Genomic DNA, 17,547 nt, shown 5'->3' on the forward strand with positions numbered 1-17,547 from the left:
TGGTATTTTTATTTCAAGATATTGACCTCGATTTTCCGGTCCAGAATTTTGTTAGGGTTTACGTGTAGATGTTTACATGTTAGATCTTCATTGTTTTTATGCATTTACAGCCTTTCGTATTTGGACTTAGTTTACAAACTTGCCGACGGATTTGTTCAAGCTTAAGAAAAAACTCAAGGGAAAAAGTGGAGACGGGCTGACAAGAATTACAGCGCAACATAAGTAGAAGCTGGAGCGATATGCCTTTCTTGCTACACTTTACAGAGGCGGCGATGATAGTATCTCCAGCTCTTGCTTAGGATCAGTAAGGAGTTCTTTTGTTCTGTTTCATTGACCATGCGATGTTATATGCAAACACACTCAATACAAGTTACACTATTTCAACATAAACATCAAACATCAATATTGCCTATTGTAAAACCGGTCTCGCGCGGCCGGGACATTAGCACGTTTGTTTTCATCACACTCCCCTGGCTAGGTAACCATTTACTTCATCAACTCTTACTAGTTGAAATGCCGTAGTGTCCGAAAACCAATATGCTCTTAATATATAATGTTGTATTCATGTCATATCTAAATAAAATGCTTCGCAAAAGAAACTGGCCTATATGTAAATATTAATTTTTTAACACTTACCTTTGTCTAAAGGTGGTAGTACTTGATGACCATGATAACCAACCAGACGAAGAGTCAATGTTTTAAGAGCAGAGCAGAGCTTTGGAGCAGAACTCGCCTGCGCTAGTACTGCTTCCCCGATATCCGATCCTCCTCGTAAGAAGCCAATAACTAACGTGGTCAAGAAAAACATGAGTGAAGTTCTTCGCCACTTCCTTGCTGAGAGCAGCAGGGACTTAAAGGAGTCACGTGCAAGCATCGCATGTGTAATTGTTGAAATCCGCATATATGCCTTTCAATCCTCATGTCAAACCCCTGGTAGGCAACACAACATATTTTTTAGAACAAAAATACGTCTTGACTTTTTGGTTCGTCCTTATGTTCTAAGTAATCGCATTGTTAGTATATTGTATACTGGTGAAACCGCTTATTTTGACAGAGCATGTGCAGAGTACGTCAGTGACTGATTATGGTTGAATGAGTGAAAACTGGCAAATCAAACCGACCAGACAAAAAGGCTATCAGTACTAAACATACCTTTTCAGGTTTTTAATATGCCGTGTTGAACTTACTTCAGGCCTCAGCAAGTGGCCGTGGAACCATTGGGCATGATGCTTGGGTCAACTGGCTAGGTAGTTTGCAGAGAGACATACCAAAACAATACTGGCCTAAATACCAGAGTTAAACCTTGGATGTTGCAATCAAGTATCTGACTCCACAGAACACGTCTCAGTCACATCAGCATTTGTTGCAGCAGCATTCACATATGATGCACTTAAAGCAAAAGTATCAACCAATGATGACCGTCCCACCACAGCGCCAGTGACTTAAAGCTCCACATCTAACCTACTTGGCCAAACCATGATAAACAACACAAGCAGCCCCTTTAACTTTAGTGACAGCACAATTGACCAAACACGGCAAGATACAAATGAGTGAAAATCTACTGGCTATTAGGAATACGACTGACCACAGAGTTTATTATCTTTGATTGTTGTTTATTACTCTGCTGCTAATAAATTATATTGAAAATTTATTAGATCTATGTTTATTATTCGATAAAATCTTAACGTAAAAAATGAGTTTATACTTACGGATAGGTTCATAACCGACATGATTTAAAATGGGTTATGTAATAATTTTAATATCCGTTTCATATTTTTGTCTGGAATGTTACTAATGATAAACTCGCATTTCCAGGTTTTCTTCATTCAATACTATGACATGTTTTCAGCATACATGCACGATTATAACTTTTGATAAGGAATAACTTTTGCACTATTATATTATGATATAAAACTGTACAGTTGTTTCTGTTGTTTGTGCTGTATCGTAGAGTAATTGACTAAATATTTGGATTATAATATTGCGAGCTTGTTTTTTTTAAAATCTTTTAGCTTGAGATTCTGAAAATGATTATCGCTTGCCATAATGTCTAGAACTTTAGATACGCGGAAATCAACGCATGTAGATCCCAACCATTTTACAGTGTTTTCAAATTAAAAACAAACCATTATTTTAACTCATCATAATTTCATATACACCTGTAAACACACATAGTTCAACAATTCAAGCATCATTTCAACATTCTATAACCAGTCTATCTGTCGATGTCATGCAAATGCCAAGTCACACTTCCCGCATGGCTGGCAAAGTAGTGCTTGAGATATGCACGCTGCTTTTTTGCCGAAGCCCTCCTCCTCCACTTCTCGCATGACGGTATTGTTTCTCCAAACCCCTGGGCTCAGTTGATGGTAATCATCCTCTTGATCAACATCAACGTTTTGAAGGTTTGGATGCCTTGTCCTCATTAGGTTTTGGCGCACTAGACAGCACTGTGTGATCAAGATGGCATTGTCCGGAAGAATGCCCAATATTTCAAGTAGGCAGCGAGACATCATTGCGAGTATACCAAAGGCGTTTTCGACGACCTTGCGCGCTATTGACGTCCAGTAGTTAGATATATATATTCGTCCTCTTTGAGACACCGATTGGCGAAGGTTTCATGTTCATGGTTTATCGTACACATCAGCCAGCGACCGGATTATTTGTGACTGAGGCATTACTCCCGCACCTTCAACTATAATTGATTTGCGTCAAATACCATTTTACCTTTTCATTATATAAGGCGTAATTTAAACAGAACACGTGACTTATCTCTAGATTCGAAAACAACAACAAATTAAATATACTTTCTCAAACTATTACTACCATTTCATCATATTGTATAAGCCCAACATTAAACGATGTTGGTGTATTATTTTATGATTTGTACATATCTTATTGCGTATCACTGAACGATCCACTTCGCAATGCTTTGAATCAAATGTTGTTATTGTTTTACGTTGGGTATGTTATGTTGACATTTATCGCATCAGTGTGAAGTTAGAGAGAATATGTACAATTTGTATATATGTAAAATTGTAATATATTTATAAAAATATGTTACAATACCACAAAATAGGCAAGAAGAAATAAACATTGAAGACGAATTTCATAAAATGCATCAAAGACAAATAAGTGCCCCGAGCCGATTGTGACGAAGATACATCGTACATATGTTCATACAATAAGTCGTATGAACGTATCTGCACTAAAACTAAATTTAGATTTACATCGCACATGCACGATATACATGCTGGCGAATTCGACTGTACAAACATTATCGATTTCAGAATTGAATATCTTATATTTGCTTATTTCGCATGTTATTCTTTACTTTTATTTAATTTATATTGAAATATATGTTGAATAAGTGTTTTACACATTTTATATCGATTTTTAAATATTTGACAGAATCGTACATACATGCTTTAATAGCATCAAGTTTAGCTTCGGTTTGTGAGTGGGTTTTGTTTCTATCGTTCTCAAGATTGAATACTTTCAGGTTTGGTTTCTTGACGCATCGCACCAAGATTCTCGTGTCATTTTGATGATGCCGTTAGCTGGCCTGCCACGATGTTCAGCTTTTATGTTAGCTTGTTCCGTTAATATTTTGTTCTGCTTTTTAGATGTGTATTGTCCTTTTCATTGTTTTTTACAGCCGTGTCAAGGGAATCAAACTTATAATAAGTTGCTTAACGTTTGCATATATTTCAATTAACAATGTAATGGGGCCCATACATATGTCTTCGCCTGTGATTTTTACATTAGGCGTGGAGTCAAAACGGCTGCACCTAGCTGAGTACCTGAAGGTTGTAGCCACGAGTCCAGTGGTGTATTCGGCGTTGTGACGCTATAAATCTGGCTAGATCTTTGATATTTGAGCCGACATCATGGTCGATGTAAGTTGCTCGTCTACGAATAGTGCTCTTTACTCTGTTTGTTTTCGGAGGTCCTTGGTATGATTCAACAACTTGAACGACAAGAAGAAAACAATACGAATGGTAAGAGACAAATGGATCACGTCCAAAACTGTTTCTTTGTGTTGCTTTTGCGATTTCAGCATTCTCGTTGGTTTAAAAGATCCAATCCTGGCTCGCCCAACATTTAAAGCAACGCCAATTATCGTTATCCAGGTTTTCCGTAAGTCCACTTGCAGATAGAAGCTCATGGGATAACGCGATAACTGTTATGAAATACTATATTACTTTATTAAAACAAGTACGAAAATATTTTTACAATACAATATTAAACATCTAATTGAACATTAAACACGCACTGATTTACAATATAGTAAAAACATATAACTAAATATTTAACACGCACTTATTTTCTTTAACTTTGACCGTTGTTTAAATATCTCAATTTTGGATCTGATGTGAAATGAGGTATTTTTATTATTATTATTATAATATTATGTTTAATTGTCTTGTTGAATAATACTCGAGTCAAAATAGTTCGCAAAACATACTTCTTATAACCATTACACGTACACTAAAGCTTTTTTTCACGTCAATATAGTTTTTATATAGGTTGTTGACTTGGCAGATTTATATTTCTGTTTGGTTATTGTACATGTTTTCTGACATATCTCTAAACGCTCTTCAAGTTTGAAAATGTTACCCAAGCAAAAATATTTTATACATCATGGTTCTTTTCATAATTATGCTGACACTGAAGCCTTTAAGCATTTCATGGCACAATTTAAGCAATTTAGTTGACGTTCTGTGGGCGATTCATATCATTTTATGTGCACGAAGCCTCTATGCATTTCATTCCACCAAATATGCAAGATTGGTGACTTTCTTTTGTGGAATTATTATTATCATTAACATGTGCACGTACCAATTTCAAAACGTTCGGGACATTTGCCTTTGGTATGTGCAAATTATGGTGAATATAAAAAGAATGTACTCATATTATGCCGATTTGCGTTAGGAATACGGTCAATTTTGCATAAGATGTGTTCTTATTGTTCTGATTTAAAGTGAAATTTCAAAAAAGCAACTAGTTCATTGCATTGTGTGTATATCATAGTTGAAAATGGTCTTGTTCACACGGGAACCATAAACAAATGCTGTTGATAGCTGCATTTACAAGGTTGTAAATAGTGATAATTTTCAAAAGAATATTCTATTATATGATATTCATGTCTGTTTATGTTAATGTAAAAGAAACAAAAGTAGACAATTAAAAGACGTGTTGTTTACAGATGACCACAGTTTGAAACTTCTGCTCTAGCTTAAATATAAAATTTTAAATTGTTATCACTCTCTCCATTTTTTCTTTTCTGTGAATGATTCGCTTTCGTAAAGTTGTAATATTCCTGAAAATATTATGTGCGTGAAGCTAAAATCGGCAATCGACATTCGACATTCGTTAGGTGAAAAGCGTTAAAATTTCAAAGCTATGGCGCCATATAAAAATAATGTTTGTAAGTGCAATGTAACCTTGCTTTCTTTTTGATGTTTCGAAAAAAGCATGTGTGTCTTCTTTCAAACTGGCTGTAAAAAAAGATTCAATTGCAATTTACTTATTTAGCGTTTTATTTTTACTCATTGTATTAATGAAGATTAACGATTCATGTAGGACACCAGTATTTACCTTACTCAACCGGTATATATTAAGGGCATGTGGAATCTTTAATTTGAACAGTATTCACTTGTATAAGTATTATGATAGATAATAAACTGCTTCAGTATTAATATGGAATGTTTCAAAATGTAATTCGACTACAAGTGTCTCACATACAAAATAATTGCTTAAAAAAACAGTGCAGCTGTTATTTATTTACATGCACCTTATACAGGCTTGACATTGTCGTGTTGTTTTCCATTCATATTTATCTTGAACTCTTTTTATGTGCACTGTCTGAACACGAATGTCACCGTTTGTAATTGATTGTCATTTTGGGTTCCCTTATGAAAGAAAAACGAGCTTATAGAAACACAAGTTATGTAACAATAACCCGTGCGCTTGAATAAGAAGTGTCATAATGATTTCGAAAGAACCATCTTGCGGGAGACGAATACAGAATTGAAACGTGTTTCCTTTTGGCGAGTAAACATACGGATCTCAATTAACCCGTTCTGCTGTTTGCATATATACATTTAGTGTTAAAGGGTTAATCATGCGGTGAACGGATTAAAAGTAATATTTTTTTACTCATAGTTATGAGTAAATTTATTATTCTCTATTCTCAAAATACTATTAAACTCTCATCATCTTTATAACCCATATCATCATAATTATCATTATCAAACAAATAATAAACCAAAGACAAAATAGGAGTGAGTGCTTGTATTTGACAGGACTTTCAACAAATAAATGCAAAAAACAATTATTCTGACGCCCGTATATGTTGTATGTGCCAATGGATATAGACCTCAACGGCACCGCTCAGTTGAGGAATCTCGAGACGACTGGAAACGGTGCAACATCTTTGTTCAGGTGTAAAAAAAACTGAAACGATACTATTTAAATGCTGTAGAGCATGTAATTATGAACACTTCACATACACATGTGTGTCATGTGAAAAAGTGCAAATGTATTCATAACAATTAGACGTCAAGTATATATCTCAAATAAAGAGTTACTGTTTAAATAAGTTGATCCCCGCCGATGCCCAAAGTGCACACAGGACGTCCCCAATGCCCATCAATCACGCCAACTTGCTTAAATATTATAAATTAACAAATGTGATTCATTAATTTGTTCAAATCAGCTGCTAATATCTGCAAGATTCATCTACCACCACCAATCAAGAGAAATGTACATGACTTCACGTACACCCCATACAATAATCAGTAGTAATAAACGATTCAGGTAAAACCGCGAGCGGGATACGCAACCCTACTGCCATTTTTGTTTTCTTATTTTTTCTTTTAATGGCAGGGGGACGTATGAGGACCCATGGCTCGAGACCGGTGTCTAGGTGCCTTCATCACCTCCCGAAACCTCTAATTTAGAGAAATCTACAAATAAGCAGCTATTAAGATACTGTAAACATTAAGTAATTTATAGTAAAAAATGTAATTAAACATTATCAATTTCAATGCGCAAGTTAACATAACAAACAAACATCAAAAGCATCCTGCACACACCCCGGACATCAACAAGAAACAAAAAAGTCACTCAAACCATAAAATCCATAAAGCATCTAAAAAGAATGTTGATAAATCATAAATATTCCGAAAAATATATAAATGCATATGACGAATTTAACAGCTATATTAAACCGACTTCAACATCTAACCAGTCACACCAAAATGAAAATATTAAGTAATCGTACAATAAAAAATGTCTTTAAAATTAAACGTTCATTACGAACGACAACAAAAAATAATAACACTGACATTTAAACATACCAATATTACAATAAGTATGCTGGAGGTACTATCTCCAGGAAGTGAGGGTCTCGAAAAACATGACACCCATAACTTAAAAAACCTTATTCAAACACAATATTAAGTAAAAAATGAGTAAAAATAATCAAGAAAACTTAGCTGCTTCAGACTTAAATGAAAATACACCCATCGTCTTTCCCAGTAAAGGAATCGGTTCGTGTTAAGATCCCATCTCACATGGAATAAAAACCGAACTGAAAATATACTAAATATAGACTTTATAATAGCAAAATTATAAACATAAAAGCAATGTAACCAATTATTTAACCATACATATGCTCATTAAGGGAGGGCGGGCGGGGTTATCACCCTTTCGTTTTCTTGCTCCATAGCTATGCCTGTCAAAAACAACCCTCGAATGGCGTCTCACTAGATGTGCAAATCATATATACCCCAAAACGAAAAACTCGTGCGCTTTCGCGCTAAAACATGCACACAAAACCCGTGCATTATACGCGCTAAACCATTACCATAATCTCTCTTCTAAATAACACGTATTAAACCATACTATACCGTATTTATCAAACCGAGAATAATTTCATTTACTCATAGTTATGAGTAAATTTATTATTCTCTATTCTCAAAATACTATTAAACTCTCATCATCTTTATAACCCATATAATCATAATTATCATTATCAAACAAATAATAAACCAAAGACAAAATAGGAGTGAGTGCTTGTATTTGACAGGACTTTCGAATAAAACAAAGAGAGAATACAAATAATATAAAACATAAAATGAATACCTAAATATTCTCCACCACGTTATATACCTCTCGAACTGTGTATTAACTGAAAAAATACAATTATAAACATTTGTAAAAGCAATAAAATAATTCAATCAAAATAGGCACACTATGGCCTTAAACAACGGTCAACTGACCACACAAGCCAACTGGCTTATCAACATCAGGCACACTCTGGCCTTCACAAACGGTCAAATGACCACACAAGCCAAACGGCTAATCAACATCAGGCACACTCTGGCCTTCACAAACGGTCAAATGACCACACAAGCCAAACGGCTAATCAACATCAGGCACACTCTGGCCTTCACAAACGGTCAAATGACCACTCGAATAATGCACAAGAGAATTAAAAAAGATATAATAAAACAATATTTAAACAAGAGCACCGCCTTGCGGGTGCAGACCGCTCATCTATTTTCTTTTTAAAGGTGAAGGGACTCTCATTTTCAATCACAAAGGAGGGAGGAGTGGAGTGAAGAGGGGTGTATAGTGTGGGGTTGTGGACATTTATTACATTATCTTCCAAAAAAGCGAAAAAAAAAAAAAAAAAAAAAAAAAAATCGGGGGGGGGGGGGGTATAGTGTGAGGGTGTGGTGATAATTTGTGAGATGATCTTAAAAAAAAAAAAAAAAAAAAAAAAAAAAAAAAAAATTTGGGGGTGGGGTGGGGTGGGGGTGGGGGGGTGGGGTGGGGTGGGGGGGTGGGGTGGGGGTATAGTGTGAGGGTGTGGTGGTCATTTGTGAGATGATCTTAAAAAAAAAAAAAAAAAATAAATAAAAAAAAATTGGGGGGGGGGGAGGGGGGGAGGGGGGGAGGGGGGGGGGGAGGGCACGGGGGATGGTTTGGGTGAAGTCTATAGTGGTATGTCAGGTAAGAGTAGTTTCATCAAAGTATCAATCAAATCTAATCATAAATAAAGAAGTTATGGCAATTTTAGCAAAATTTAATAATTTGACCTTGAGAGTCAAGGTCATTCAAAGGTCAAAGTAAAATTCAAGTTGCCAGGTACAGTAACCTCATGATAGCATGTAAGTATTTGAAGTTTGAAAGCAATAGCCTTGATACTTCGAGTGGATCGAAACACAAAATTTAACCATATATTAAAAGTTACTAAGTCAAAAAAGGGCCATAATTCCGTAACAATGACAACCAGAGTTATGCAACTTGTCCTTTTACTGTACCCTTATGATAGTTTGTGAGTGTTCCAAGTATGAAAGCAGTATCTATGATACTTTAGGGGTAAAGTGACCAAAACATAAATCTTAACCAAATTTTCAATTTTCTAAGTATAAAGGGCCCATAATTCCGTCCAAATGCCAGTCAGAGTTACATAACTTTGCCTGCACCGTCCCCTTATGATAGTTCATAAATCTTGCAAGTGTGAAAGCATTAGCTTTGATACTGTAGGAATAAAGTGGACCTAAACACAAAACTTAATCATATTTTCGATTTTCTAAGTATAAAAAGGGCACATAATTCTGTCAAAATGCCAGTCAGAGTTACATTACTTTGCCTGCACAGTCCCCTTATGATAGTTAGTAAGTGTTGCAAGTATGAAAGCAATAGCTTTGATGCTTAAGGAATAAAATGGACCTAAACACAAAACTTAACCAAAATTGTCAATTTTCTAAGTATAAAAAGGGCACATAATTCTGTCAAAATGCATGCCAGAGTTATCTAACTTTGCCTGCCCAGTCCCCTCATGATAGTAAGTAAGTGTACCAAGTTTGAATGCAATAGCATTGATACTTACTGAGAAAAGTGGAACTAAACGCAAAACTTAACCAAAATTTTCCATTTTTTAAGTATAAAAAGGGCACATAATTCTGTCAAAATGCACGCCAGAGTTATCTAACTTTGCCTGCCTAGTCCCCTCATGATAGTAAGTAAGTGTACCAAGTTTGAATGCAATAGCATTGATACTTTCTGAGAAAAGTGGACCTAAACGCAAAACTTAACCGGACGCCGACGCCAACGCCAACGCCAACGCCAACGCCGACGCCGACGCCGACGCCGACGCCGACGCCAAGGTGATGACAATAGCTCATAATTTTTTTTCAAAAAATAGATGAGCTAAAAATTAATGATAAATATTAAAACGGAAATAAAAAATATCATAATCATAATCATTATAATAATAATAACATACTACATAAACCATACCTTTATGTTCTCCAATACTTAATATACCATTCGAACTGTCCAGTTACTGCACTGCAAAAAATAAACTTGCAAAGATTGTTAATTCCATGTGAGCATGCTTTCTAAGTAAATACGGTCAAGTCACAAAAGCCAACCGGCTTTCACACATCAGATCAACTTGCTTTAAAAAACGGTCAACTGACCATACAAGCCAACTGGCTTACCAAATCAGGCCAAATGGCCGTAAACAAATTGGTCCAATGACCACAAGGAACATACACACAAACAAACACAGAACTTACTAATACTCAAAAGCATTTCCAAACCATTTATATAATAATATATTATAGTGTCTTGCATGTGCTACGAACAACACATCATATATTTCAAATCACAGATACATTAATAATGACTCTTCACAAATCTAAATTTAGCGACACCGATAATCTGTCTTTCAAAGAATCTTTAACATATCCGTCCTTGGTGGAAACACTTTTCCATCTACCATGTCTTTGCCAAAGTCTATCCACAGTCTTATTATTTGCACTTATAGATGCTCCACCAGCACGAAAAGAATGAAGTCCATATTTAGAAGAAACATAACCCAATAGACTTAACTTCTTCTTAAAACTATCATTTATAGTAGAATAACTAATATGCTTATTATTAGAAATCAATTTGAAACATTGTTTAACATTACACAAATAAACTGGTCTAAACACATAATCTGTAGATGAACATGCAATATCTGCAACACACAAATACTTTTCAAACAATTTTACAGGACATGTGTCTGTATTAGTTTTTGCAATGAGAACAGTATTACCTTCTCTTAAAATGTCCGTTTTTGACTTTTCAACTTTAATTTCACAATGCGTATCTAAAAACACAACATCTGATCTTTTAACTGACACAATTTCACTTATCCTGAAAAAACCAGCATAAGATAAGAAAAAGATTGTAACGTCTCTTAAATCCCCCAAAGAACAATCGCTCTCAGAAACAAAAGTGTGATAAAATTTCTTTAATATATCTGATGTAATAGGCTCTTTTTTAACTACCGGCTTTGCAATTCTCCGAATGCACCCAGAAAGACATAATTTAAGCCACTGATCAAAACAAGGGTTAATTTCCATGGAAATAGTATGAGCCCAATTTATAGAATAAAAATCATATTAAGTTTTGATTTACTAATTTGGCACTCCTTTATACATTCTGTTAAATACAAAGCTACAGTTACTGGGTCGGCTGGTAAACTTTCCAAATTATGAATTTTACACCACAAACAAAACTTTTCAAAAGTCAACCTGTATTGATGCACAGTTGATTTTTCTTTGCCTCCAAAAAGAAGACCTTTAACTTCTGAGAACATGTCCTGTGGGTGAACCGAGACTTTTTTGCACATGTCGGCAACCTGTATCCATCTGTCCGATTTGAAAATGCCTGTAGTTATAAATTTTCAGATACTTTATAACAAAACAAAAGATACAAAAACAAATAAACTTAAACGTCACAATGCAACCTAACAACCATAACTTTACTTGTAAATTGTTCCGAACCAAATATTGATTCAGTATTTCTACCCTGCACATAAATATCTTTAGGATTATCAAAAATTAAAATATCCTTAATAACACACAATAAATGAGTATCTTTACCAAAAATCATTGGAAAAAATGGACTAGAAGGCCAGTATGGCGCAACCAATGTACCACGTCCTCTGCATGCATTTAAATAATTTAATACTTTTGGAATAAGATAAACTGGAGGAACTAACCAATTATTGTTGTTACACCAATTTACTGAAAAAGCATCGACACCTTCCGTTGTCGGAGTCCAACATAAAGAATTATACCTAGGTAATACGTGATTGTAAGAATTAGCGAATCTATCTACGTCATTGGGTCCATACAATGAATCAATATAACAGAAGAACTGTTTAGAAACACCATAATCATCATAATCTATCAACCTACTAAGACTATCTGCAACTGTGTTTTCAGTCCTGCTTAACCAAACAATTTTCAATGAAATTGCATTAGCAGCACATAAAGAAAATATATATAAAGCCATATTATGAAGCATTTGCTGTGTACTACCCTTTTCAATAACACTAACACAGTTCTTGCTATCAGTGTGCCATAAAACACATTTACCCTTTAATTTTGGTAAAAAACTTAACAAACTAAATTGTATAGCTTTAAGTTCTCTGAACGTAGAACTTTGCCCTCGCTCATCATCAGACCACATCCTGTGTGAAATAGAACCATCATGTTGAATTATTGCTGCCCCCGCTCTATCGGAAGCGTCTGAGAAAACAAACACTTCCGGAATATAATCTGTGAATAATGGTTTCTCAAAAGGAGCAGAAAACACATTATGCCAAAATTCCAAATCATCTTTACACTCGAACGCACTTAAATATGAATCCCAACTTAGCCTGCTTTCTATCAATCTGTAAAATACTTTAGTTTTCAATAAACAAACATTGACTAAAACAGGAGACATCGATATTATTTTACCCGCCAAGCAAGCAAGATTTCTAGCTGTTATGTAGTCAAGGGAAGACTGAACTTTATTTAAACACTCTAAAGTATTTTGAATACGCCGCTCCGGTATTCGAATCACTCCACATTTTAAATCCCAGACAAAACCTACCCATTCTAAACACTGTACAGGGATAAGACAAAACCTACCCATTCTAAACACTGTACAGGGATAAAAATAGATTTTTCCATATTTAAAACAAAACCCGCTCTTTGCAGAGTCTCCAGTATAAATTTACCGTCATTTAAAGTTTTCTCATACGTTGCATTTACACACCAACCATCATCAAGAAAAATGACAACACGCAAACCATTTAATCTCCAATACTTAATTAACGGTCTTAACGTTTTAGTAAAGACTTTTGGAGCAGATGTAATGCCAAAGGCTAACACGGAAAAAACGAAATATTTTACAATTTTGCCAAATTTCCATGAAAAACCCAAAAAAGTATGATGATTTGGAGAAATATCAATATGATGATATCCACTAGTCAAATCAAATTTAATCATGAAACCTTTATCTACGAGCAATTCTTTTGCAACTTTATTATCTTCAAATTTTACTCTATCATACTTTATAAAAGTATTTAAAACACTCATATCCAGAATCAATCTTTTCTTGCCAGAAGAATTTGTTGCAACGGACAAAGGATTCACATTGTGGGGAATAAAAGGAACCTCATAAACACAATTTTTCGAAATAAGTTCATGAATGGCTTCCTCTACAAATTCATTATTGTCTAAAGCTGATTTATTATTTTTCATTATAAAAGTAGGAGGCTTAATAATAAATGGTAAAACATAACCGTGCTCAATTACATTAATAATGTCTGTATTAGCACTGATAGTAGACCGCCAAAATTCAATAGAATGTTTCAACCTACTTTTAACAGAATTTTCAGACATTAAACATTTATTTTCGAAATCAAGTGCATAAGAAAAATGCGTCTCTAATGTATCACCATAATCACAAAAAATCAAATACTTATCATCACTGTCCATTTCATCCTGCCCTGTTCGTTTGTCACTGTTGTTCCTGCTTCTGCTGTTCCAATTGCTGCTGTTGGGCAGCTGAAGAGACTGTGGCCGGTGGTGGTACTCTCCGTCCTCGACTGATAACGTTTCCGGGAGCCCCAACGTTGACCGCACAACCGGAAGCGAAGTGTCCGACATTGCCGCACTTGTAACACATGACTTCTCCCAGCTGGTCGAAACGCCGCCCCATGAAAATGCCTCTACCGCTGCCGCGACCTGCTTGACTATAGGATGTTGAGTTTCGAAAAGCATTATAATTAACAGTGGAATTTAACATTGCTTTCTTTCGCTTATCAGCTTTTGCAACCGCTCTTTCCTCTGCCTTACGCATTTTTCTATCATCATCCGAATCAGATGCATAATCAATCATCTCATACTCATTGAAAGTGTTCCAACCTGCAGATGAACTGTCAGCAATTCTAATTATCTTATTACGATGCTGAATTTTATCTTTCAGTTCCTTCATTAAATCAACCGCCTTGGACACATCTCTTAACGAAAGAGCCTTTTCACACATGTTCGCAATGTCAAAAAGTTCATTATTGAAATCAAATTGCTTTTTGTTACCAATGTTATTGAAAGAAACAGAACTATCAAGTCTAACCTTTTTTCTCGAATTTTCTGCAACCTATTCCGCTTCTAATTGAAAATCCTTTCGAAGGTCCGAAAATTTTCTGTCCAACAGGCTCTGAATTTCCGTCATTATTGATAAACTGCCATCCGCCCTTTCGTTTTCTTGCTCCATAACTATGCCTGTCAAAAACAACCCTCGAATGGCGTCTCACTAGATGTGCAAATCATATATACCCCAAAACGAAAACTCGTGCGCTTTCGCGCTAAAACATGCACACAAAACCCGTGCATTATACGCGCTAAACCATTACCATAATCTCTCTTCTAAATAACACGTATTAAACCATACTATACCGTATTTATCAAACCGAGAATAATTTCATGTATTAATACAAAGTAGAGTAACAATTAAATCATTCGAATCAAATCATTATACGTACTAAAGGTGAAATGATTATGAAACGTTAATGTATGTTTATTGATATATATTTAACGCTATTATCTGCGTTGAGGTTTGTCTTTATAATTATAATAATACAAATTATTATCATTATTATTATTATTATAATACGTGTTCCACATACATTTTCAAATGCAAATGATCGGATACAATCCTAAAATTTAAATAATATTCTTGTTTTCAAATATTTCATAAGCGGCGATGACGAAGATATTGTTCTTTTCTTGCACTAAACGAAAATTCGCTCTATGTCACTAACAACAGAATTGAGTGTTGATGGACATAATAAATATAACTACTTAACACAACGTGTATATAATAGTCCTGTTTAATTGTTGCTTCATATACATTCAGATTCGTTACTTTCACCATAGCTTGTGCAAACATCTCCTATTGGAAATACCCTTTGGGGTCCATGCGAAACCGCAAGTGACAATTTGACCTTAATGTGTCAGCGATAATTATGGCTTGTGCACGCGATAAGTCGTCATGCTATGATGTTGATGTTTGTCTTCTTGTAGCAAAATGTTATTCGACTACACGCTGCTCACGTAACATCTAACTGTTTGTACTTAACTGAGACTGTTATGTATTTTCATTCCACATTTATAGACTTGATAACCGTTTAGGATTCATTAGTATGTATCTTGAAATCGTTGTTTTGTATAATGAATGTACGCAAATATCGCTTTTTGTAGCTGTTTATCAGTGAGGCGTTATCATATAAAGAAAAGAAAACTGTTTATAAATGGGTTTATATAGAAATATGTTACAATATTCCGTTTTCTTGTATAAGAAGTGTTCTTATCATAAAGCAAGAACAAAACTTGTGGTAGTACAATCCAGCATTGATGTTATATTTTGTATCTCAAAATACATGCATGTCCAAGTTATAACCCGGACTTTAATTAAAATTTTCATAGTTCCACATACAAATAATATTAATAAAAGTGAATAAACTTTGGTAACGAAGTTAAAGCAATCAACAGGGTCATTCCAATTTTTCATTCGTTTCGCGTTTATAATCCCAAAACGCTGGTGAAAAGGATGCACGTGTATAACATTACATTACCAGGTGAATCCGTTCAAGACACCAGCAGCCATAAGTGCAAGGAAAGACAATAATGTATGCGCTATTTCCGATTGTGACGCTGGTATGGTCCTCCGTGAACGATCACTTTTTCTTCACAGAACGGTATATTGCCACTCACTTGCAATTTTGATGATGATATTTGAATCGTCCCCTTCATACGTCATTAATATTAAGAAAGACGACTTAACGCTTATCAAAATCAGATATGCCCAAGTAGATAGAGTATGATATCAATATTGAGCGATTTCAATGAATTTTCAATGAAGACACGTAGTACTAGTATATAAGTGGAAATGGCACAAAAAAGGTCTTGCCACTGAACGTTCTGGAACAGATGGCTGTTTCCACAAATCACGCAAAGACGACTAGACAAGATATTAGACAAATAGACAAGAGATTGTAAATACAATATGTTTTATTTAAATCTATATAAATAATTTATCCACTGGGACATTTCCACTATTGACGCCAATGGCAAGATTTTAACCATCTATGTAAACGACAGCACTTAAAAGACGCTTGTTAAATTTCAAAGCAGTTGGGGTTGTGATTTATGGTGATATATAAGTAACACTTGATATTAATAGATTACATGCTTTGGGGATGCTTCAGGGCAAATGTAAAGTTCAGGTATACTAAGACTTGTTTTTATCCATAAATCATTAAATACAACGTTGCGTTACCCATCGTTAGTTTCATCTTGTTAATGGTGATCAATGATTTTTCTGATCTGTCTGTGTTTTCTTCTAGTACCTAAAGCGGCCACGTGATTTATCTCGACTTACATGTAAACAGCAAACTCCTTTTTGTTCTAAAACAATCCAACATTGACGAGTAATTTTGGATTTTTAACATCATTTGGTGAATTTTTACAACATTTACTACGCTCGGGGGATCAACAGCCTATATATAAACTGGACTGAGACCGGGTTTATAGCTTGTAGTTCACATTGTCATATCCAAATAGTCAAACCTCTTATCACACGTCGAACCGCTCCAGGAGCACACATATATTCTCCACATATATATATATTGAACAAGCGTTACAAATTGTATTCTTTTAAAAAGGCTAGCCAACAGAGGTATGGGTTGGTATTTTGATTCGTATATAACGTGAATGTAAAAAAGCAACCATCACAAATAATGATTCTTTGATAAAAAATGCCCATCACCCGTTTGTCACGTGTATAACATTTGTTAATGTACACAAACCATTTTGAAGAAGTTTTTAAATATCAAAGTATTATACCAGTATTTTTATAGAACAATCCCTGTTGAAAGTGCAGAAGTGTATATATGCACGAAAAAGTTTTCTTTCTGAAAATGCATGGGACACACGTGAAATATTTGGTATTAAAAAATCATAATCCTTAAACACGTTAGGCCTAAGGATGCCAAGCGGATTATATATATTCATATAAGACACAAAACTTTAAGCATCTTATAGGAAAATACTCAGAGTAAGCGCGAAATGCAGTTCAAATCAATTATTAAAACTTAGTTTGTACAAGTATCAAATTGATGTCAAATACTATATACATTGA

At 34.8% G+C, this 17,547-nt stretch overlaps 1 protein-coding gene across 2 annotated transcripts; it reads right to left on the reverse strand.

Annotated features, from left to right (window-relative positions):
* Positions 1 to 6,305: 6,305 nt before the first annotated feature.
* LOC127832173 (uncharacterized) lies at positions 6,306 to 13,867 on the reverse strand. 2 transcript variants are annotated; one of them, XR_008026721.1, is made up of 4 exons: positions 12,989 to 13,867; positions 11,604 to 12,950; positions 10,318 to 10,368; positions 6,306 to 8,197 (listed from the first exon to the last, which is right to left on the reverse strand). XR_008026721.1 is itself a non-coding variant. In XM_052357472.1 (2 exons), exons 1-2 carry the CDS (start codon positions 13,842 to 13,844, stop codon positions 11,800 to 11,802), a joined length of 2,007 nt encoding a protein of 668 aa, XP_052213432.1. In that variant the 5' UTR covers positions 13,845 to 13,867; the 3' UTR covers positions 10,620 to 11,799. The 2 variants fall into 2 exon arrangements, 1 of the variants encoding a protein (XP_052213432.1); XM_052357472.1 differs by lacking the exons at positions 6,306 to 8,197; positions 10,318 to 10,368 and having other exon boundaries at positions 10,620 to 12,950.
* Positions 13,868 to 17,547: the final 3,680 nt, after the last annotated feature.

The sequence above is a fragment of the Dreissena polymorpha genome, chromosome 5 (assembly GCF_020536995.1).
Source record: "Dreissena polymorpha isolate Duluth1 chromosome 5, UMN_Dpol_1.0, whole genome shotgun sequence".
In the NCBI taxonomy this organism is placed as follows: domain Eukaryota; kingdom Metazoa; phylum Mollusca; class Bivalvia; order Myida; family Dreissenidae; genus Dreissena; species Dreissena polymorpha.